General features: G+C 43.1%; 1 protein-coding gene across 4 annotated transcripts in view; it reads right to left on the bottom strand.

The window, feature by feature from the left end:
* The window catches only part of baz2a (bromodomain adjacent to zinc finger domain, 2A), a 39,309-nt gene extending 20,781 nt beyond the window's left edge, over positions 1–18,528 (bottom strand). For 3 of the 4 annotated variants that reach the window (XM_023990712.1, XM_070444377.1, XM_023990709.1), the window contains exons 1-4: positions 18,467–18,527; positions 17,505–17,634; positions 16,291–17,187; positions 782–3,028 (exon numbers count right to left, since the gene is read on the bottom strand). In XM_023990712.1, the coding sequence (XP_023846480.1) occupies positions 782–3,028; positions 16,291–17,187; positions 17,505–17,634; positions 18,467–18,469 (3,277 nt within the window). In that variant the 5' untranslated portion in view covers positions 18,470–18,527. Of the gene's footprint in view, positions 1–781; positions 3,029–16,290; positions 17,188–17,504; positions 17,635–18,466 lie in introns of all 4 variants that reach the window. The other variant, XM_070444378.1, reaches the window with a different exon arrangement.
* Positions 18,529–25,555: the final 7,027 nt, after the last annotated feature.

Below are 25,555 nucleotides of genomic sequence, written 5' to 3' on the forward strand. Positions count from 1 at the left end.
AATCAACTCTAATATCCAAGACCCAACCAACAACTCTTCAACCATCGACCCACACACTATCTTACATAAAGGTGCTACACAGGATTGAAAAAAATATTTACGCTGTAATTTTAGAAAATGACCATAACATACTGCATCTGCAGTAATAGTGTAATGATAGTGTTTCACAGTGTTACTTAACCACCAGCGTTGTGATTGGCTGTGATTTTGCTTCCTGATTTCTCCCGCTGGAGAGGCATCTGTTGTCAAAATGGGAAAGCTGTTCTGACTTTGTGGCTGTATCTAGTGGAAATCGCTCTGTCATTCCCTGGTTGCAAGAATTCTACACTCAATTTCAGTTTAAGTGAGAAAACAAGCACTTGGTTTAGGGAATCAATGTACCATCTAAATCACTGTGAAATTATTTTGTCAATAACAAAGCATATGATTTTTTTCAGCTGTTTGAAGCTGGTGGACCAAAACCGAAAGTAAAAGGCTCAAGCACGAGTTGAACCTTTTACTTTCGGTTTTGGTCCACCAACTTCAAACAGCTGTAAAAACCATATGCTTTGTTATTGACTAAATAATTTCACAGCGATTTAGATGCGACCGATATTAGCATTTTTCACACATGTTCAAAACATCTAGAAGTGGCTGTTGGGATTCACAATACATTTGTGATCATTTGGAAAATTAAAAAGGAAGGAAACCAATGTGTAATTTTGTAATTTGGGTGAAATAACCCTTTAAGCTAACTAAATACAAACATAGGTTGTCATATCAACTATGGCAAGGATCTTACCTTTGTAGGCTGGGGGTGGTTTGGCAGGGCCATTTGAGCTTGACCGGGAGTCGTCATTCTGGGAGGATTCAACACAGGAGTCCTCCATCTGAGAGGTGTTGTTCAGAGAGGAATCCAGCATGGACACCCCGGTGCTCAGGCAGCTGTCAATGGTCTCCTCTGCCTGGGAAGAGTCCTCTGTTTGGGTATCATCCAGTGTCAAGTCCCTGGAGTCCTCCACAGAGGAGAAGCTGCTATCTATTGTAGTGTCAGCAACATGTGATATTTCATCCTCACGAGAGGGGTGATCCATGAGAGAGCTGTCACCCAAACAAGAGGTATCATCAAATCGAGATTTGCCGCCATCTATGCGAGAGCTGTCATCCAATTGAGAGGCGACATCCAATCGAGAGCAGTCTTCATCCATGCGAGAGGTATCATCAAACCGAGAGGTTTCACCATCTACACGGAAGCTGTCATCCAATCGAGACGTGTCATCCATTCGAGAGTTAGCGCAAAGTCTAGAAGTGTCACCAAACTGAGATGTGTCGTTGAGTGACGAGTCGTTACAGGCATCATCCTCTTCAGTAAAGCTGGTTTTCTCCATCCTGGTGCTGTCGAGGCACGTGGACACCTGCGACGACTCGTACGCAGACTCCTCATCTGCTGACTCGTCCATCTCACAGGTGTCATCCAGACCTCTTCTCTCCAGGGGAGAGTATGAGTGTCTCAGGGGGGCGGTGTCCATTCTCTCCGCACGCATTTTGTCGCCAAAGGAATTCTCTTGGTCCTTGGGAGGCGGAGGAGTCCCAGGAATATCTGTGAGGGGTTTGTGTGAGTGTTTTTCAGATTGACGAGTAAGAGACTTGGTGGCATCCATCTTTGATGGTGTTCTAACTGGGTCGACTTTAGGCTGTGCAGAACTCCCCTCTGGTTTTCCAGGTGGTTCTACAGAGGGTTCCTTCTTGTTGCCCATGGCCTTCTTGTTCCCCATGTCTCGCTCCTCTGGCTCAGCGGAAAACATGCGTTTAGGGGGTTGTGGGGGAGCAGGAACGGATAGGGAAGGCGCAGAGACAGCAGGAGGGGTTGAGGGGACCATATGAAGAGCAGTCATCACTGCAGGAGGCACAGACACCAAGGCAGGAGGCTCAGACATTGAAGAAACTCCGGAGGCTTGAGCTTTAGGGCCTTGGACTGTTAAAGGAGGCATAGATACCTCCTTTGGAGAAGAGGACACTGCAGACGCAGACTCTGTGGAGTGAGCAGAAACTGCTGGGGGAGGAGTAGACACAGATCGAGGAGGTGAGGACACTGATATAGAAGGTGCACTGACTGCCCAAGGTGGACTGGGCACTGCTGAGGAAGTTTGCCTGACTGCCACCAAGGTAGTAGACACCGCTGGGGGGGACACGAAAACCGTTGGGGGAGGTGCAACTGCAGATATTGATGGTGTCCAAAATTTTTCTCGAGGAGCTCCAGATAAAGCTGTGGGAGAAGAAGTCAAAGGCGGTGGTCTGGATCCTTGAACCATCTGCTGAAGTGCAGAGATGGGCGCAGACATGGAGCGCAAGGGAGCACACACCATGGTAGGAGTAGAGTCCATCGCAGGAGGTGCAGATGTCATGGGAGCAGTCTGATGTGCCACAGACACTGGGGGAGGAGCACTGACTGGATGGGGAGCAGACACAGCTGGAGGTATAGAGGATTTGTCCAGGAGAAGAGGTGGTGCAGGTGGCTTGGGAAGAGGTACAGACACTGACAAGGGTGGAGATGCCCCTGATGGAGGTGTGGACAAAGACACTGGAGAAGGTCTTATGCTCATCAGAGGAGGCGAAGACAGCCCGGGAGGAGGTCCAAGCACAGGGAGAGAAGGAGAAGAGGACATGGGAGCCTCTGAGTTTCGGGGAGGCGCAGAACTAACAGAGAAGGATGAAACGACAGGAGGTCCTAATGTACCCATTGGAGGCGTAGACATTGCAGGAGGTGCAGAGAGCCTAGAATGGGTGGAAGGCGCAGACACAGCCGGAGGATGGGACGACATCGAGTGTGGAGGCGCAGGTAGCGCAGACTCCCTCGCTGAGGTTGCCATTTCATGGTGCTGGGCCATTGGCTGCTCGGAGCGCTGGCAGTAGTCACTGGTGGGCCCCATCGGGGGTCCAGGGGGCTTGGGAGGGTAGCTGTCGCATTTAGGCAGCAGCTGGGTGACAGATGCCCTCTCCATCCCATTATAGCCTTTATCTACATCCTTAAACACTTCACTCATCCGCCCTAAGGAACAGGAACACAAACAACAGTCAGACCATTAGAAACGACAGAAACACAACACAGCAGCCACAAGGTAACTCTAAGAGGGAATCTGGAGAGCAGATGGCGCTTTTAAAAAACACCTTGGGGACAATCTGCTGCATGCCAGCGTGCCACCTCAGTAAGACAGCAAAGGCGGCAATATAAATAGTGTTTGTATCATTGCAAGGGGCGAGGAGTTTCTCATTATGCATTGTGGTGCACATTAGATTTGAGGTATGCCACACCCTACGGGTGACGGTGGAGAATAAGGATATGTGTAGGTGAGATACACAATTTTGGATGACAGTACATTTGACACATTCTCTCTTCTCCGCTCCTTACTGCATGTGCTGCCATAGAAATAAAATGAATAGAACGGGTGTCACCCAATCAAGTTAACGATGGCATAATGGGTGGACTGGTGGCCATTGTGAGTGTACCCATAGGAGCAAAGCAGGCAGGAAGTAAAATATGTACTAAAATATGAGCTGTGATTTGTTGAATCAACTGACATTACAAAAAATACATTCCATTGATAATTTGAATGAACATTCTACATTACCATGGAAATATTGCATCGCAATACCAAGCAGCCATTGCGAGTGTACCCATGAGTTTACCAGTCAAATTGCCAGGGTTAGAGGATCCAAGCCTGTTCTATTAATTATATTTCTATGTGTGCTGCTGCTGCTGCAGCATTGCGGTCATTCGGTCAACTGTTCATTCAGAAAAAAAAGGATAAAATTATATGCTGCTGTTCTAGAATGTAAATTGTTGCATTTTCCCACAATTCTCTGCGCCCCTCCCTGCATCAAGACCACAGTCAGCTTCATATGAGGCTTCATAAGACGATCTATATTACATTTATTATTTGAAAGAGGCTTTGGTATTAGCCTGTGAGGGGCTCTGCGTGTGAGACAGGGCGGGAAACCTGAGGTGCAAAGTCCGGTGTCTTTGATACAATAGCGGCGTACAAACAAAGTGAGAGCGGGGTATGGGCATATTACATATGGCGACCATGGCTAATGGAAACGCTGGCATCCTAAATACTTTTTCTTCACCTGTCCTGTGACCTGCCAGTGGACAATGTGGCCGTTGACGACAGCTATGTCTGTCAGGTGGAAAATGTACTTATTGTACAATTTGAGGGACTTTCTGGCACACTCAACAAAACTGCTCTGTATGCCCACTTTGTCAACTGCTCCCATTTTCTTATTGTACTCCAAGACACAGTCCGGCTTCATTTTCCTCTCCGGTGACATAGTCCAGTTTTCCAGTGACTGACATTTTATAGGTGTGCACTGTCGCCAGAACATGTGCACTGTGTTTTTGTTGTTGTGCTATTCACTGCCTTCACTCCACCTCCCCCTTGCTCATTTACTTTTAGAATATTGGTATCCCCTTCCTGTTGGATCTCACGATGCCACAGGCCCCGGTGTTCTCCCTCAAAAATGGTACTAGAAAAGGGTAAGACTACTGTCCACAAATACAGCGTGCCACTTTTCCAAGTCTGGCTGCAACATGGTGATCACTACTGATCCAGATATGGCAAGACCCTCAACATCTATTATATCTGTGGTGGAGCCGGTGTAGATGATCAGGTCCTGTACGTATCCTGTCAGACAGTCACATAAAACAATGAACTTTACTCCAAATCTGTGGCGCTTTGATGGGATGTTTTGGCGGAACGCAAGCCTCCCTTACCAAGCCATGAGAGACTCATCAATGCACAAATCCTGTGAGGCACAAACACTCTTCAAAAATGCCCTGGACAAGCTGCCCAGGACATTACCAATTTTATGATGGGGGTCAGCGAGGTTGGCAGTGGCGTTGTTCACTAAGTGGAGCGCTCTCAGCAAGACAAGGAAGCAAGTCCTGGGAAAAGGGGGGGGGGGGCTGCAGCATATGGTCAGTGGTCCCTCATACAGCCCTTCTTCACTAGCCCCATCAGCAACACTTTGAAGAGGAAGGTATATAGTGCATTCGGAAAGTATACAGACCCCTTGAATTTATTCAAATTTTGTTATGTTAGACTTATTCTAAAATWGTTTTTTTATTTTATTCCCCTCATCAATATACATGCTTGGACCAGGGTTGCACATTCTCGGTTATATTCAGAGGTGGAAACTTTCATTAGGAATTAAAGAGAAAATATGGGAATATGGGAATTAAAAGAAATATATGCAATTAAATATTAATTCCATTTAAATGTACAGTTGAAGACGGAAGTTTACATACACCTTAGCCAAATACTCAGTAAAACTCCGATTTTCACAATTCCTGACATTTAATCCTAGTAAAAAGTCCCTGTTTTAGGCCAACTGGGATCACCACATTATGTTAAAAATTTGAAATGTCAGAATAATAGAAGAATGATTTATTTCAGCTTTAATTTCTTTCATCACATTCCCAGTGGTCAGAAGATTACATACACTCAATTAGCATTTGGTAGCATTGCCTTAACATTGTTTAACTTGGGTCCTTCCGACTTCAACTGTAGATGTTTCTTGCATTGCATATATTTACCATATCATCCAGAGACAGAAACATAAACCTTTTACCTTATCATAAGTAGACATAACTGCAAATGATTAAATTCTTCCGTATAGAAAAAGAAATTATGTTTAGTTACGAATTGAACTTTAATTAAATGAATTGACCAAAAACATTTTCAACATACATCTGTAAAATGACAGTCTGGTAACTAAAGCTTTGGTTGTGTTCCTCTCAGGCTTCCATGTCTTCTCCCTAGACCTCCTCTATGTCGGCGGCAGGTAGCCTAGTGGTTAGAGCGTTGGGCCAGTAACTGAAAGGTTGCTAGATCAAATCCCTGACCTGACAAGGTAAAATATGTTGTTCTGCCCCTGAACAAGGCAGTTAACCCACTGTTCCTAGGCTGTCATTGTAAATAAGAATGTATTCATAACTGACTTGCCTAGTTAAATAAAGGTTAAAAATGTCCACCTCTTGAACACCAGACTCTGAGGCCTCATCTTCACTGTCACTTTCCAACCTTGTTGAGGATGGCTTGTTGTCCAACCTTGCTCGGATGGCCACCAATTCTTCAATCCTTGTATTGGTCAGCCTGTTGCGTGCTTTGGTGTGTGTGTTCCCAAACAAGGACCATTTGCGCTCTGAGGCGGCTGATGTTGGTGGGATTTGGAGGATGGAGGCAACAGGGGAAAAAGCCTCAGATCCACAAAGTCCCTTCCACCAGGTGGCTGATGAGATATGTTGGCGCGACTGCCATCTTGCATCTCCATCCCAAAGCCCTTGCCTGGAAGTGTACTTCGCCAGACTACCAAGAACCTTGCCCTCATCCAGGCCAAGGTGGCGAGACATGGTAGTGATGACACCATAGGCCTTGTTGATCTCTGCACCAGACAGGATGCTCTTGCCAGCATACTTGGGGTCCAACATGTACGCTGCGGCGTGTATGGACTTCAGTCTTCACGCTTTATGATGCATTTCAGAACTCCAGCTTTCTCTGCTTGTAACAACAAAGTGGGAAGTGGGCAGGACAGTACGGATTTCTTCTCTTACATCTGCAAGCAGAGTCTGAACATCAGACAGGATGGCATTGTCTCCCTCAATCCGTGCTGCTGCTATAGGTTTCTGGAGTTTCAGGCTGCTTACCACTCTCTCCAAAAAAACATAATCCAGGAGGATCCTCTTGATGGGCAGACTGTGATATGGCCATTTCTTGGAGACTCCTTCCCCTCCAGGAGACTGTCAAACATGACGACAATACCACCCCAATGGGTGTTGCTGGGCAGCTTCAATGTGGTGCTCTTATTCTTCTCACTTTGCTTGGTGAGGTAGATTGCTGCTATAACAAGTTGACCCTTCACATACCTAGCCATTTCCTTGGCTCTCTTATAGAGTGTATCCATTGTTTTCAGTGCCATGATGTCCTTGAGGAGCATTCAATGCATGAGCAGCACAGCCAATGGGTGTGATGTGAGGGTAGGACTCCTCCACTTTAGACCAAGCAGCCTTCATGTTCGCAGCATTGTCTGTCACCAGTGCAAATACCTTCTGTGGTCCAAGGTCATTGATGACTGCCTTCAGCTCATCTGCAATGTAGAGACCGGTGTGTCTGTTGTCCCTTGTGTCTGTGCTCTTGTAGAATACTGGTTGAGGGGTGGAGATGATGTAGTTAATTATTCCTTGCCCACAAACATTCGACCACCCATCAGAGATGATTGCAATAGTCTGCTATCTCTATGATTTGCTTGACCTTCACTTGATCTCTGCATCCAGCAAATGAGTAGATAAAGCATGTCTGGTTGGAGGGGTGTATGCTGGACGAAGAACATTCAGAAATCTCTTCCAATACACATTGCCCTGTCTCTTATACACATCTAGATGTGTATAAGAGACCAGAGGTGAACCAGTTGCATACACAGCTCGAGCAAGACATTCATCAGCATTTCTCTGACTACGTTCCTCCATTGAGTCAAAAAAAAATCTGATTCCAGGAGGACCATGAGCTGTTGCTATCGATAAGGTGTCTGATTCATCATTTTCACCTCGAATAGAAGTAGAGTGACTTTTGGCAGAGGTTGCTTGTTGTGAGCGCTGAGGGAACTTTATGGACTTGGCCTGATGATTCTGCATCTTTGTTGCATTCTTCACATATGATTTGGCACAGTATTTACAAATGTACACAGCTTTTCCATCTACATTAGCTGCAGTGAAATCAGATAGTGCACATCAGATAGTGCCCGTGGCATTTTCCTGGAAAGAAAGAAAATGAGTAAAAAAAAACAAATACAATTCCATATACAGATAAATAGTTAAACAGTTAGAATAAACAACTTCTTTGTAAGATTTTTTTATTTAAATGAAACATGTATGGAAACAGGTGTATTAACACTCCTCAGCAGGCTCAAGCAAGCTAAAACCCGCATGGTAGCAAATATTAACTAGCAGAAATTGTTACGTTAGAAATGATTTAAACACACTATTTGCTAGTTAACAAAAAATCATGTATGTCTTAAAATATATTCACCCCACCCAGTAATGTAATCAAAACTTACCAGAAAGCATGTTGTCCTTGGCTCAGACAGTGTAGTAGTGTGGGCTCAGTAGCATCTCATTAGTGTGCAAGATCTTGAGAATCAGCTGCACATGTGATGGAAGAATGCACTGTGCATGCAGAGGGTTGCTATTCCATTGAATTGGGGATAGTTTAACCAACATATGCCACAAGACCTAGAATTGCCTTATGTGTATCCCACAAAAAAGGTTCACCGTTATAAGCTAACTTTTCTTGATGAATTTAAGCAAAATTCCCAACATTCACAGGCTTAACTTCCCATGGAAAATTTCAGGAAAAGTACCGGAAAGTTTCCGACCCTCTGCAACCCCAGCTAAGACAACAACCTCTCCCTCAACGTGAGCAAGACAAAAGAGCTGATCGTGGTCTATAGGAAAAGGTGGGCTGAACAGGCCCCGTGCTTCCCATCTAGGTTTCTTCCTAGGTTCCTGCCTTTCTAGGGAGTTTTTCCTAGCCACCGTGCTTCTACATCTGCATTGCTTGCTGTTTGGAGTTTTAGCCTGGGTTTCTGTATAGCACTTTGTGACATCCACTGATGTCAAAAGCGCTTCATAAATACATTTGATTGATTGATTAACATCTACGGTGCTGAAGTGGGGCAGGTTGAGAGCTTTAAGTTCCTTGGTGTCCAAATCACCAATGAACTATCATGGTCCAAACACACCAAGACAGTTGTGAAGAAGGCACGACAACACCTTTTCCTCCTCAGGAGACTGAAAAGATTTGGCATGGGTCCCCAGATCCTCAAAAAGTTCTACAGCTGCACCATAGAGAGCATCCTGACTGGTTGGTCCCCGCCTGGTATGGCACCTGCTCGGCATCTGACCGTAAGGCTCTACAGAGAGTAGTGCGTACGGCCCAGTACATGGGGCCAAGCTTCTTGACATCCAGGACTTATATACTAGGCGGTGTCACAGGAAGGCCCAAAAAATTGTCGAAGACTCCAGTCACTCAAGCCAGACTATTCGTTCTACTACAGCACGGCAAGCGGTACCGCAGCACCAAGTCTAGGACCAAAAGGCTCCTTAACAGCTTCTACCCCCAAGCCATAAGACTGCTGAACAATTAATCAAAATGGCCACACGGACTATTTACATTGAACCTCCCCCCTTTGTTTTTACACTGCTGCTACTCGCTGTTTATTATCTATATATAGTCACTTTCCAAATTACCGACTAACCTGCACCCCCGCACATTGCCTCGGTACCAGTACCCCCTGTATATAGCCTCGGTATTGTTATGTAATTTTCCTTTCAGACCCTTGACTCAGTACTTTGTTGAAGAACCTTGGGCAGCGATTACAGCCTCGAGTCTTCATTGGTATGACTCTACATGCATGGCACACCTGTATTTGGGGAGTTTCTCCCATTCTTCTCTGCAGATCCTCTCAAGTTCTGTCAAGTTGGATTGGGAGCGTCGCTACACAGCTATTTTCAGCTCTCTCCAGAGTCCGGGCTCTGGCTAGGCCACTCAAGGACATTCAGAGACGTGTCCCGAAGCCACTCCTGCGTTGTCTTCGCTGTATGCTTAGGGTCATTGTCCTGTTGGAAGGTGAACCTTCGCCCCAAATCAAATCAAACTTTATTTGCCACATGCGCCGAATACAACAAGTGTAGACTTTATCGTGAAATGCTTACTTCCAAGTCCTTAACCAAAAGTGCAGTTCAAGAAGAAGAAAATATTTACCAAGTAGGCTAAAATAAAGTAATAATAAAAAGTAACACAAGAATAATAACAAGGCTATACTTTTTATTTTATTTAACCTTTATTAAACTAGGCAAGTCAATTAAGAACAAATTCTTATTTACAATGACGGCCTAGTAACAGCATACAGGAACTCAAGTCCCTTGGTTCACTTGACCTAGAATTCCTCACAATCAAATGCCGACCGCATTATCTCCCAAGAGAATTCTCGTTGGTTATTGTCATAGCCGTGTATATCCCCCCTCAAGCCGATACCACGACAGCCCTCAAGGAACTTCACTGGACTTTATGCAAAATGGAAACCATGTATCCCGAGGCTGCATTTATTGTAGCTGGGGATTTTAACAAAACACATTTGAGAACAAGGCTACCTATATTCTATCAGCATATTGATTGTAGCACTTGCGCTGGCAAAACACTGGATCACTGCTACTCCCTCCTTCCGGCAAATCTGACCACGACTACATTTTACTTCTCCCTTCCTATAGGCAGAAACTCAAACAGGACGTCCCCATGATAAGAACTATTCAACGCTGGTCTGACCAATGGGAATCCACGCTTCAAGATTGTTTTGATCACGCGGAACTGAAAGCGCGAACCACTGCAATTAACCATGGAAAGGTGACTGGGAATATGGCAGAAAACAAACAGTGAAGTTATTCCATCCTCAAAGCAATCAAACAAGTGAAATGTCAGTAGAAAGACAAAGTGGAGTCACAATTCAACGTCTCAGACACGAAACATATGTGGCAGGGTCTACAGACAATCACAGACTACAAAAAGAAAACCAGCCACGTCATGGACACCGACGTTGTGCTTCCAGACAAACTAAAACACCTTCTTTGCCCATTTTGAGGATAATACAGCGCCACCGACACGGCCCGCTACCAAGGACTGTGGGCTCTCATTCTCCGTGGCCGACATGAGTAAGACATTTAAACACGTTTACCATCGCAAGGCTGCCGGCCCAGACGGCATCCCTAGCCGCGTCCTCAGAGCATGCTCAGACCAGCTGGCTGGAGTGTTTACGGACATATACAATCTTTCCCTATCCCAGTCTGCTGTCCCAACATGCGTCAAGATGGCCACCATTGTTCCTGTACAAAGGTAACTGACTATCACCCCATAGCACTCACTTTTGTCATGATGTGCTTTGAGAGACTAGTCAAGGATCATATCACCTTACCCGTCACCCTAGACCCACTTCAATTTGCGTACCGCCCCAATAGGTCCATAGACGATGCAATCGCCATCACACTGCCCTATCCCATCTGGACAAGCGGAATACCTATGTAAGAATGCTGTTCATTGACTACAGCTCAGCATTCAACACCATAGTACCCTCCAAGCTCATTAAGCTTGAGGCCCTGGGTCTCAACCCCACCCTGTGCAACTGGGTCCTGGACTTCCTGACGGGCTGCCCACAGATGGTGAAGGTAGGAAACAACATCTCCACTTCGCTGATCCTCAACACTGGGGCCCCACAAGGGTGCGTGCTCAGCCCCCTCCTGTACTCACTGTCGACCCATGACTGCGTGGTCATGCACACCTCCAACTCAATCATCAAGTTTGCAGACGCCACAACAGTAGTGGGATTGATTACAAACAATGACGAGACAGCCATATAGGGAGGAGGTGAGGGCCCTCGGAGTGTGGTGTCACAAAAACAACCTCTCACTCAACGTCAACAAAACAAAAGAGATGATTGTGGACTTCAAGAAACAGCAGAGGGAGCATCCCCCTATCCACATCAACGGGACAGCAGTGGAGAAAGTGGAACCCGAGCCACTGCCTGTTTACCCCACTACCATCCAGAAGGCGAGGTCAGTACAGGTGCATCAAAGCTGTGACCGAGAGACAGAAAAATAGCTTTTATCTCAAGGCCATCAGACTGTTAAACAGCCATCACTAACACAGAGAGGCTGCTACCCACAAACTTGAGTTCCTTGGCCACTTCAATGGATCACTAGTCACTTTAATGTTTATACTGTATTTTATACCATCTATTGAGTCTTGCCTATGCCGCTCTGTCATTGCTCATCCATACATTTATATGTATATATTCTTATTAAATTCCTTTACCTAGACGTGTGTATTAGGTAGTTGTTGTGGAATTGTTAGATTACTTGTTAGATATTGCTGCACTGTCGGAACTAGAAGCACAAGCATTTCAATACACTCACAATACCATCTACTAACCATGTGTATGTAACCAATAAAATTTGATTTAATTTTGTGTGCCTTTCCAAATCATACCCATGTCCAATCAATTGAATTTACCACAGGTGGACTCCAATCAAGCTGTTGAAACATATCAAGGATGATCAATGGAAACAGGATGCACCTGAGTTCAATTTTGAGACTCATAGCAAGCGGTCTAAATACTAATGTAAATAAGGTATTTCTTTAAGCAACAATTACTTGTTTTCACTTTGTCATTATGGGGTATTGTGTGTAGATTGATGGGGGTATTTTATCCATTTTAGAATAAGTAACTAAAGTTACTTTGAAAAAGTAATTAAGTAAAATCCAAACTGCTGTGAAAAAAACGCTATATTTAAATCTAAAATGTCACAAAAATTGCAAGAACAAATCACTACGGGGGTCATATGTTAAGAATAGAGGTTGACCGATTAAATCGCAATGGCCGATTAATTAGGGCCGATTTCAAGTTTTCATAACAATCGGTAATCTGCATTTTTGGACACCGATTATGGCCGATTACATTGCACTCCACGAGGAAACTGCGTGGCAGGCTGACTACCTGTTATGCGAGTGCAGCAAGGAGCCAAGGTAAGGTGCTAGCTAGCATTAAACGTATCTTATAAAAAACAATCAATCTTAACATAATCACGAGTTAACTACACACGGTTGATGATATTTCTAGTTTATCTAGCTTGTCCTGCGTTGCATATAATCGATGCGGTGCCTGTTAATTTATCATTGAATCATAGCCTACTTCGCCAAACGGGTGATTTAACAAGTGCATTCGCGAAAAAAGCACCGTCGTTGCACCAATGTGTACCTAACCATAAACATCAAGGCCTTTCTTAAAATCAATGCACAAGTATATATTTTTAAACCTGCATATTTAGTTAATATTTCCTGCTAAGATGAATTTATTTTAACTAGGGAAATTGTGTCACTTCTCTTGCATTTTGTGCAACAGGGTCAGGGTATATGCAGCAGTTTGGGCCACCTGGCTCGTTGCAAACTATGTGAAGACTATTTCTTCCTAACTAGACAGCCAACTTCGCCAAACGGGGGATGATTTAACAAAAGGTAATTATATATATATATATTTGTAATAATGACAATTACAACAATACTGAATGAACACTTTTATTTTGACTTCATATAATACATCAATAAAATCTATTTAGTCTCAAATAAATAATTTGGTTTAAATAATGCAAAAACGGGGGCCTCCCGGGTGGCGCAGTGGTCTAGGGCACTGCATTGCAGTGCTAGCTGCGCCACCAGAGTCTCTGGGTTCGCGCCCAGGCTCTGTCGCAGCCGGCCGCGACCGGGAGGTCCGTGGGGCGACGCACAATTGGCATAGCGTCGTCCGGGTTAGGGAGGGTTTGGCCGGTAGGGATATCCTTGTCTCATCGCGCTCCAGCGACTCCTGTGGCGGGCCGGGTGCAGTGCGCGCTAACCAAGGGGGCCAGGTACACAATTTTCGTGATTGGATACCACGAAAATTGGGGAGAAATGGGATTTTTAAAAAATAAAAAAAATAATGCAAAAACAAAGTGTAAAAGAGAGTAAAAGTGCAATATGTGCCATGTAAAAAAGCTAACGTTTAAGTTCCTTGCTCAGAACATGAGAACATATGAAAGCTGGTGGTTCCTTTTAACATGAGTCTTCCATATGCCCAGTTTTAGGTTGTAGTTATTATAGGACTATTTCTCTCTATACCATTTGTATTTCATATACCTTTGACTATTGAATGTTCTTATAGGCACTATAGTATTGCCAGCCTAATCTCGGGAGTTGATAGGCTTGAAGTCATAAACAGCACTATGCTTCAAGCATTGTGATTAGCTGCTGGCAAACGCAGGAAAGTGCTGTTTGAATGAATGCTTACGAACCTGCTGCTGCCTACCACCGCTCAGTCAGATTGCTCTATCAAATCATAGACTTAATTATAATATAATAAACACACAAAAATACAAGCCTCTGGTCATTAATATGGTCAAATCCAGAAACTATAATTTCAAAAACAAAACGTTTAATTTTTTCAGTGAAACACGGAACCGTTCCGCATTTTATCGAACGGGTGGCAACCCTAAGTCTAAATATTGCTGTTACATTGCACAATCTTCCATGTTATGTCATAATTATGTAAAATTCTGGCAAATTAATTACGGTCTTTGTTAGGAAGAAATGGTCTTCACACAGTTCGCAACGAGCCAGGCGGCCCAAACTGCTGCATATACCCGGACTCTGCTTACACTGAACGCAAGAGAAGTGACACAATTTCCCTAGTTAATATTGCCTGCTAATATGAATTTCTTTTAACTAAATATGCAGGTTTAAAAAATATATACTTGTGTATTGATTTTAACTTCTCTAGGTTAGGGGGCAGCATTCGGAATTTTGGATGAAAAGCACGCCCAAATTAAACTGGCTGCTACTCGGGCCCAGAAGATATGATATGCATATAACTGGTAGATTTGGATAGAAAACACTCTAAAGTTTCCAAAACTGTTAAAATAGTGTCTGTGAGTATAACAGAACTGATTTGGCAGGCGAAAACCTGAGAAAAATCCATTCAGGAAGTAGTTTTTTTTGTTGGTTTTGTAGTTTTCTATTCAATGCCATTACAGTATCCATTACAGTATCCATTGACTTAGGACTCCAAATGCAGTTCCTATGCCTTCCACTAGATGTCAACAGTCTTTAGAAATTGTTTCAGGATTGTATTCTGAAAAATTAGGAAGTAAGAGCAGTCTGAATGAGTGGACCCTAAAGTGTCACAGAGCTTTTTCATGCGTGCGACTGAGAGAGTGCCTTTCTTGTTCACCTTTTATATTGACAACGTTATTGTCCGGTTGAAATATTATCGATTATTTAGGCTAAAAACAACCTGAGGATTGAATATAAACATCGTTTGACATGTTTCTACGAACTTTACGGATACAATATGGATTTTTTGTCTGCCTGTTTTGACTGCGTTTGAGCCTGTGGATAACTGAAGAAAACGCGCGAACAAAACTGAGGTTTTTGGATATAAAGAGACTTTATCGAACAAAAGGAACATTTATTGAGTAAATGAATGTCTGCTGAGTGCAACCATATGAAGATCATCAAAGGTAAGGGATTCATTTTCTCTCTATTTCTGACTTGTGTAACTCTTCTACTTTGCTGGTTACTGTTTGTAATGATTTGTCTGCTGGGCTATGTTCTCAAATAATCTTAAGGTATGCTTTCGCCGTAAAGCATTTTTTAAATTTTATTTTATTAGTAAAACATTTTTTTATCTGACACCGTGGTTGGATTCACAAGAAGTTCATCTTTAAACCTATGTAAAATATGTTTTTTTTCCTGAATTTTTATAATGAGTCTTTCTGTATTTCAATTTGGCGCCCTGCAGTTTCACTGACTGTTGAAGAGGTGGGACGCTACCGTCTTACGTACCCTAGAGAAGTTAAGAAAGGCATTGATGTTTATGGTTAGGTACATTGGTGCTACGATTGTGCTTTTTTCGCGAATGCATTTTTGTTAAATCATCACCCGTTTGGCGAAGTAAGCTGTGTAGGCGTCCAAAAATGCAGATTACTGATTGTTATGAAAAATTGGAATTTGACCGTCGACCTCTAAAACATACCCTGGTAAAACTGACTATCCTACCGATCCTTGACTTTGGCGATGTCATTTACAAAATAGCCTCCAACACTCTACTCAGCAAATTGGATGCAGTCTATCACAGTCCCATCCGTTTTGTCACCAAAGCCCCATTACTACCCACTAGAGGTCGACCGATTAATCGGAATGGCCGATTAATTAGGGCCGATTTCAAGTTTTCATAACAATCGGAAATCTGTATTTTTGGACACCGGTTCAACTTACCCCACTCTCCTCTAAATGAAAATATGCCTAGTTAACTTATGAAGTGGAAAAAGTAGACACTTTGAGAAAACACTGAAATATATGTTTTCATATCGGCAAAGGTTTTCAGTTCTGTCATGGAAACATTGTTTTTTATTAAATCTGCTTAGCAAATTAAATCACTGACAGCTGAGACACTGATTAGGCCTAATTGAGCGTAATTGAGTCATCGTTTGGAAATAAAAATCGCTTTGAAATAGGTATTTCGAACTCCAGTGATATATTGTGCCGTTTCCACAGACACTGGCTCTAGTGACCATATGAAAATGAAACACGGAAACAGATACTTACTTCTTTAGTGCCATAAAAAAAGGGACTAGGTTACTCTGAAAACTTGCCACCTGTGTAAATATTTAAATCTTACCTTGCATGACAGCAGGCATCCCCACAGTACCTCCATGGGGACTCCTCTCCCTGGTCTGGCTCTGGGGCGATCCACTATCCGCCATTGTCGAGGGTGACATCATTGGGACAGAGGACACCCCCAGGGGGAGGGGGCTGCCAGTGCCTCCCTGGCCAATGTGGTGGTGCTGTGGACTGCCCCGTGGAGGGGTGAAATTTTGGGAGGTAGGGGGCATCATCTGAGCCTGGGACTGAGATTGGGATGGGGGCTGGGGTTGTGGAGCGGGAAGAGGTGGGTGCTGGGGCTGGTAGTAGGGAATCCCATTGGGTACCATGCTGTAGTGCTGAGGTTGCTGCTGGTGTTGCTGCTGGTGATGTGGGTGGTGGTGCGGGTGGAGGTGCTGCTGTGTCTGTTGGTGAGGGGATGACTGTGGAGGCTGCTGCTGGTGATGCTGTGAGGGCGCAATCCCAGGATGCACCTGGCTCTGGTAGGACCCGTACACACCTTGTGAGTTATACCCCATTGCCATGGCTGTGCTGCTCTGCTGTTGCCCCGGGTTACCCCTGTTCCAGTACTGGCCCCCTGTAAGAGTCACGTTTGGTGGGGCCGCCACGGGTGGCTGACGGGACCCAGACATGCCCCCGTTCAGTTGGTACTGTCCATGATCCTGGAAGTGGTGCTGGCTCTGTTGCTGCATCCCCCCAGGTGGAGGCTGCTTCTGGTGCATGCCATGCCCAGGAGACGAGCCCATGGCTGGGCTGTACTGTGGCTGTCCTCCCCACAGGTAGTCGTAGCCCATGCTACTCTGGTGGTGGTGGTTGCTCATGTGGGGATATGAGGCTGTTGGAAGGTGGGAGCCAGGCACACTAGGCCCAATTACAGTAGTGACGCCATTCACATTCATTTCGCCATTCATATCTGCAAAGGTGGTCAGGGGTGAATCAGATTATTAATTGTTCAGTGTGTTCAAGTCACACAGCATCCACAGGTCATGCATCCTGCAATCATAAAATGTCCAGTGAATTTAAGGTGAGGTTACATCAATTTGTTGTGGTATGATCATGATATTGATTGCTTATACACCGAACACCTGGTCTAGAGTTACATACAATATTTTGCTGATTATAAGGGGTCAAGAGACTAGGGCAGAGAGAGATGAAATATAAATCAGTTATTGATATAGAAATAGTGATGCAGCGAGTAACCACAGCAAATGTGGTTAGAGGGGTACTCACTTTTCTCCTGTGGAGGGAAACTCATGGGAGACCTGTTAGAATAGAGAGAATCCCCTGAGGAGAGTTTCAGTCCTGAGTTAGCAGACACGGAGGAGTGGCTGCCATAGTTGAAATGGTTGTTCGACTCCATCTGAAAAAGACAAGTAGCACAGACCACAAGTCATGAACAGAAACCAGAAAAAATATTTTACCTGCATATCAAATAAAATACAAATCACACAAATTCCATGCAGCTGTCTCATAAATAGGCTATTCTTACAAGCAGAATACACGTGCAATGGATGGTTTTCATAAATAAAATGTGTGTATTATAAAATAAATAGAAAATAGTATGTGTTATTTTAAAAACAAAGTAGCTAGCTAGATCCATACACTAACATTACTTGGTTAGAACTGCAGGCGTTGGCAAGCCTGAGATGGACTACTATGGATGACACGGTGTGGAATTAATTATCAAACATTGCCCTCCCATAGCTCCCTAACAATGTCGCAGTTAAAGCAGCGAAGGGGATGCTCTGGCCAACAAAATAATGGACAATGAACGCCACGGATTGATCCACGGTAGCTAAAGCACAACGGACCCGTTTTGATAACGGGAAAACAACAATATTTTGGTCTGAGAAATATGTTTTCAAGATAACTACAAGTTGAAAAAAAATTATATCGTAGTTTACAACAAGTACATATTGTATGGAACGTCAAACCATTCGTAAACCCAATGTTTAACTGCATTTTTCAACATCCATCCCACGATAAAGAGTAATATTAGCACGAAGAGCTAACTAACACTAGTAGCTAGCTGAAAACATTGGCGTTCTATACTACCGTAGCTCGCTGCAACATACATGTTTGGGCCATATCACAAATATATGGTAATGCAATAACCAAAACAACAGTTAGTCATTTATTAGTTACTTTCGAAGGACATAAAATGTTATTCGATTGTACATAATTCTGCTTACCATCTCACACTGGCTGGGCTAACTACCACACGTGACCATGCGCTCGCGGATATTACCCCCTGGATGGACCTGAATTTCTCTCATCCACAGATCAACTAGCTACCTAGATGATCTGTGGAGCTAGCTAAGTGTTCATCGACATAAATCAAAATGTAGCCCTCTGATAAAAAAATCAACATTTGGTTTCTCACTATGGCTATGTTTAATAAAAACTATTGTTGTACATTTATTTCATGATAACATTAGCTATTTGACGTGTCCAGTTGAAGTTCATTCATTTAATGTTCGCTTGTTAGCTAGCTCAATATAGCTAAACCATCTAGCTACAGTGGCTAACGTTATCCAGTTGCTTATCAAACGGTCAACAACGGAAACAAAAAGGGCTTAGTAGGGCTTGTAATGTTAGTGAAATTCAATAACAAAATTGCTCGAGCAGTTGCATTAAGCATGTTACGTTTTGGTATTGTCGATATATTGACTAGCTATCGTTAGTTAATTTGTGTACAACAGTATCTACATATTTTCAAATGAACTTTAATTCAAAACTCGCTAGTAGATAAGTGGCTAAAGCTCATTAAATAACGTCCTTTCCAACCAGCGAGATAGGCCTATCTGGTTAGCGACACCGCGCGCAGTTAACATCTGATTTCATGTCTTTCTCTGCAACAAAAACAATCCTCCAAGGATGTCGTGAGGTGAGATATAGCTAGCTAGTTACATTTAATACAATCGGGTTTACATTCTAGAATTTGCTGGTTGTTTCAACATTCGACACATCGATACCGCTAAATTCAAGGTTATTTACAATAATCAGCAACTGAAGTTAACACCGTAGTGTAAAACTAGTTAGCTAATAAGTCACAGCGGGTAACTAGCTACATTAGCTAATAAAACTTATGGAGAATCGAAACATAGTAGGCCGTCTTGGAGTCTCATTCTTGTTTACGTTACTGATCATTTTGGATGCTCTTTTGTTAGCAAGGTAATACACATTGTTTTAGCTGTAACGTTAACGTTAGTTGCCTTAGAAATTGCGAGACAGCATCATCCTCACACACAAAAGTTTTCGCCTTAAAATTTAATTAAAACTGCCTAACCTTGTAATCCTTGGATTTCAAAGGCACCGATGCCTTTGATCCTCCGATTGAACAAATATGGTTGAAGACGGTACAGGCGATGTAAATAATAAACAGGTTTTCGCTAACCTTTGGGTTTCAAATTAGCAAACATGGCTGGTGTTTGAGCGCAGCCATGATTACAGAAGAGAAAGACATCGAGCCGCAAGAGGAAGTGAATGGGTACACACTACGTGCAGCCTGGTGAGCTCAGGGTCCTACCGCCGAACTATCATAAAATTACACTTGTCATCTGATGTACTTAGGCTACAAACAAAAATGAAGGTATGGATCAATACAATGTAATTAAAAGTACGTATGAATTTGAGTATAAACACAAATGAATATGGGAAACCGAGTTAGATAAGTATATTTGGTCTAATACTAGACACAGAGTATATACATAACCTACTGGTACTGAAAATATAGGGTGAGTTATCACAGTGTTATTTCGGATTACAAATGTATTTGGCCTGTCATCTCACACATTTCCCCACATTTCACTGTCATCAGTGACCATTTTGAGCATTTTCCAAGCTAAAAGTGCATGACCTAAAACCTTCAGCTACATGCAAAACAAATTTCAGCAGCACTCAAACCATCTACATTTGACGTTTTTGTCTGGAGAAACATGTTACTCCTACAACTGGATTGAAGCTTCCTTTGCATGAATTTAAGGGGTGGACCGCTGTGACATCTTCATTTTACCATCATTCAGATCCATGTGGATTTTAATGTTTTTTATGTCTAGTGCTCACCTGCTTCAAAACAAATTGCCCTCTGGGAGAAATAAAGTTGAAACTTGAATGTCTCGAGTATAGACATCATGATATTAGTTTGTGCCCTTCTTTTTATAAAGATAGCCCACTACAAAGTAGGGATATGGTCTCTCACATCATATGGTTCTTGTCTTGAAGGCCTGCAAATTCAGTGTAGTGCATATGTGTGGTGCTCTGATACTTTTAATATACTTAAACACTGCCACAATTTTAACCTATTAATTTCCTGTTACATTGTTTTAAAGTCTAACGTTTCACGGTAAACGATTCTGTTAAAGGGATACTTCGGGATTTTGGCAATGAAGGCCATTATCTACTTCACCAGGATCAGATGAACTCACGAATAACATTTTGTATGTATCTTCGTGCAGTTTGAAGGGAGTTTCTAACGAGAGTTAGTGCAATTGCTAACTAACATTAGCGCAGTGACTGGAGGTCTATGGTATCAGCTAGCATGCTAGTAGATGCCACAGACTTCAGTGGTTGCGCTAACGCCAGTTAGCATTGGCTCACGAAAGTACCTCTAACTTCCTTCATACTGGATGCAGAGACATAATGGTATCCATGAGTTCATCTGACTATTGGGAAGTAGATACAGGGCTTCATTGCCAAAATCCCAAAATAAATCCCTTTTAATGAAACTAATGTTTTAATTTTGCAATATTGTGGTACAGGCTACTACATCTCCTATAATGAATTAGGCAAATTTCCAGAATGAGAACATAGATTATATTAAAGGAATAGAACAACCTACATTCTAGGCTTTCATTAATTTATTTTAGTGCGATAAAATTCATGGTAACATAACTGCGTGCAGGTGTTTCTATTCATTTCATATGACATTTGTTGAACCCTGCACCTGGATAATTCTTGGAAGAGTGTTCTACAGTGGCCTACTTTTGAACAGGCACACACACACTATCATTGTGCAAAACATCATTGAACTTTTATAAAGACTATCCAATCCTGCAGCAAAAACCTGCCCTTTAGGACACAAGTGACACCACATAATATACAGTGCATTTGGAAAGTATTCAGACCACTTGACATTTTCCACATTTTGTTACGTTACAGCCTTATTCTAAAATTGATTAAATAAACAATTTCCTCATCAATCTACACACAATACCCCATAATGACAAAGTGAAAACAGGTTTTTAGATATTTTTTGCAAATGTATAAAAATAAAACAGAAATACCTAAGTATTCAGACCCTTTGCTGTGAGACTCGAAATTGAGCTCAGGTGTATCCCGTTTCCATTGATCATCCTTGAGATGTTTCTACGACTTCATTGGAGTCCACCTGGGGTAAATTCAATTGATTGGACATGATTTGGAAAGGCACACACCTGTCTATATAAGGTCCCACAGTTGACAAGCCAAGAGGTAGAAGACATCGTTCTTATAGCGCCGTGACAAGATTGTGTTGAGGCACAGATCTGTAGAAGGGTACCAAAACATTTCTGCAGCATCGAACGTCCTCAAGAACACATTGGCCTCCGTCATTCTTAAATACAAGAAGTTTGGAACCACCAAGACTCTTCCTAGAGCTGGCCAAACTGTGCAATCGGGGGAGAAGGGCCTTGGTCAGAGAGGTCGCAAAGAACCTAATGGTCACTCTGACAGAGCTCCAGAGTTCCTCTATGGAGATGGGAGAACCTTCCAGAAGGACAACTATCTCTGCAGCACTCCACCAATCAGGCCTTTACGGTGGAGTGGCCAGACGGAAGCCACTCCTCAGTAAAAGGTACATGACAGCTCTCTTGTAATTTGCAAAAAGGCACCTAAAGGACTCTCAGACCATGTGAAACAAGATTCCCTGGTCGGATGAAACAAAGATATTTCATATTTTGGCCTGAATGCCACGCATCACGTCTGGAGGAAACCTGGCACATCCCTACGGTGAAGCATGGTGGTGGCAGCAGCATGCTGTGGGGATGTTTTCCAGTGGCAGGGACTGGGAGACTAATCAGGATCGAGGAAAAGCTGAACGGTGCAAAGTACAGAAATCCTTGATGAAAACATGCTCCAAAGCGCTCAAGAACTCAGACTGGGGCGAAGGTTCACCTTCCAACAGGATAATGACCCTAAGCACACAGACAACGCAGTAGTGGCTTCGGGACAAGTCTCAGAATGTCCTCGAGTCGCCCAGCCAGAGTCCGGACTTGAACCCGATCGAACATCTCTGTAGAGACCTGAAAATAGCTGTGCAGCGACGCTCCTCATCCAACCTGACAGAGCTTGAGAGGATCTGCAGAGGAGAATGGGAGAAACTCCCCAAATACAGGTGTCCCAAGCTTGTAGTGTCATACCCAAGAAGACTCAAGGCTGTTATCGCTGCCAAAGGTCATTCAACAAAGTACTGAGTAAAGGGTCTCAAAACTTATGAAAATATGATATTTACTTTTTAATACATTTGCAAAAATTTCTAAAAACCTGTTTTGATTTTGTCATTATGGGTTATTGTGTGTAGACTGAGGGATAAAAAAATATATATATTTTAGAACTAGGCTGTAACGTAACAAAATGTGGAAAAAGTCAAGGGGTCTGAATACTTTCCAAATGCACTGTATTTCATCTTCAGTTTTGCCAGAGTTTCATTTCACAATAAAATGGGCACATTCAAGAAAAGCATAAAACAAATACCATAATATTGTTACTCAAAAGAAAGACTGTACTCAAGAATATGATTTTGAATCGATAACTATTGCTTTCTCATTAAGCCATTTCACATTATCCCCTTCATTGTTGAACCCTTTTCAACCCACTACCTCCTCTCCTCTTGTCTCACACTTCCTAATCGTCTTCCACAGCTTTCATGGCATAACTATTTAATTACTCTCATTCAATACAGAATACAAATAGCGGCTCTAGGACCCGACGGGATGTCTCCCTCGGAATCATTAGAGCGCAAAGTGTGTCTGGTCAGAATGCAACAGGAAGTGATGATGAGATAGTATTGAGATGGGAGTTTGTCGTTGAAAGATGCACTATGCAGAAATCAATCCGCCATTTCCTGGTTGCTAAAACTCTAATAGTTCGCCTGATTTCCGTTAATGTGACAAAACAAGGAAGTATAGTGTAGAGAATCATTGTACCATCTAAACCGCAGTGAAATATATTTTCCATCACCAAAAAAGTATTGTATTTTCAGCTGGTGTACAAAACCGAAAGTAAAAGAAGCTAAAACGAAACTTAAGCAAGAGAAGCATAAAAATAGCTCACATTGAACACATCAACCGCTTCTTAGGGTGTGTTTGTATATTGGGCGTTCGTAAATTCAGAGTGCTGTCAGATTGTCCGTTGGTAAATTCCGAGAGTTGTCACATTGTCCATTTGTAAATTCAGAGTGTTTCACTCTCAGAGCGTTCAGATCACACTCTTTTGTCTGAGGAGTAGGGTTGTAGGTTTGATCCGAACATTCTGACCTCACAACAGCAGTTGAGCACCCAAGCTAAGTTGGCTAGCTTAGCTTGTACATATGATATGAGTAATGTAGGATATGTAAACATTAAAGTGCCATTATTTAAAGTGACTAGTGATCCATTTATTAAAGTGGCCAGTGATTGGGTCTCAATGTAGGCAGCAGCCTCTCTGAGTTAGTGATTGCTGTTTAGCAGTCTGATGGCGTTGAGATAGAAGCAGTTTTTTTGTCTCTCGGTCCCGGCTTTGATGCACCTGTACTGACCTCGCCTTCTGGATGGTAGCGGTGTGAACAGGCAGTGGCTCGGGTTGTTGTTGTCCTTGATAGGGTTGCACATTTTGGGGAATATTCAGAGGTGGAAACTTTCCGTGGGAATTAACGGAAATATATGCAAATTAATATTAATATCATTTAAATATAGATGTTTTTTGCATTGGATATATTTACCATATCATATGGAGACAGAAATATAAACCTTTTACCTCATCATAAGTAGACATAATTGCAAATGATTAAATCCTTCCAATAGACATAAAAACAACAATTTAGTTACGAATTGAACTTTAATTAAATGAGTTGACTCTTCACATGGGATGATTTCACTGAACAACAAAAGGGAATATTGAATGATCCCCAATGATCCATCGCATCTCCCCAAAACCTTTTCAACATACATCTGTAAAATGATAGTCTGGAAACTAAAGCTTTGGTTGTGTTCCTCTCAGGATTCCATGTCTTCTCCCTGGACCTGCTCAATGTCCACTTCTTGAACATCAGACTCTGAGGCCTCATCTTCACTGTCACTTTCCAACCTTGTTGAGGATGGCTTGTTCTCCAACCTTGCCCGGATGGCCACCAATTCTTCAATCCTTGTATTGGTCAGCCTGTTGCATGCTTTGGTGTGTGTGTTCCCAAACAAGGACCATTTGCGCTCTGAGGCGGCTGATGTTGGTGGGATTTGGAGGATGATGGAGGCAACAGGGGAAAGAGCCTCAGATCCACAAAGTCCCTTCCACCGGGTGGCTGATGAGATATGTTGGCACGACTGCCATCTTGCATCTCCATCCCAAAGCCTATGCTTGGAAGTGTACTTCGCCAGACTGCTAAGAACCTTGCCCTCATCCAGGCCAATGTGGCGAGACACGGTATTGATGACACTATAGGCCTTGTTGATCTCTGCACCAGACAGGATGCTCTTGCCAGCATACTTGGGGTCCAACATGTAAGCTGCGGCGTGTATGGTCTTCAGGCAGAAGTCTTCACGCTTTTTGATGTATTTCAGAACTGCAGTTTCCTCTGCTTGTAGCAACAGTGAAGTGGGCAGGACAGTACGGATTTTTTCTCTTACATCTGCAAGCAGAGTCTGAACATCAGACAGGATAGCATTGTCTCCCTCAATCCGTGCAATGGCTACTGCTATAGTTTTCAGGAGTTTCAGGCTGCTTACCACTCTCTCCCAAAATACATCATCCAGGAGGATCCTTTTGATGGGGCTGTCCATATCGGCAGACTGTGATATGGACATTTCTTGGAGACTCCTTCCCCTCCAGGAGACTGTCAAACATGACAACAACACCCCCCCCCCCCCAATGGGTGTTGCTGGGCAGCTTCAATCTGGTGCTCTTATTCTTCTCACTTTGCTTGTTGAGGTAGATTGCTGCAATAACTTGATGACCCTTCACATACCTAACCATTTACTTGGCTCTCTTGTAGAGTGTATCCATTGTTTTCAGTGCCATGATGTCCTTGAAGAGCAGATTCAATGCATGAG

The sequence above is a fragment of the Salvelinus sp. IW2-2015 genome, linkage group LG7 (genome assembly GCF_002910315.2).
Source record: "Salvelinus sp. IW2-2015 linkage group LG7, ASM291031v2, whole genome shotgun sequence".
Taxonomy (NCBI): domain Eukaryota; kingdom Metazoa; phylum Chordata; class Actinopteri; order Salmoniformes; family Salmonidae; genus Salvelinus; species Salvelinus sp. IW2-2015.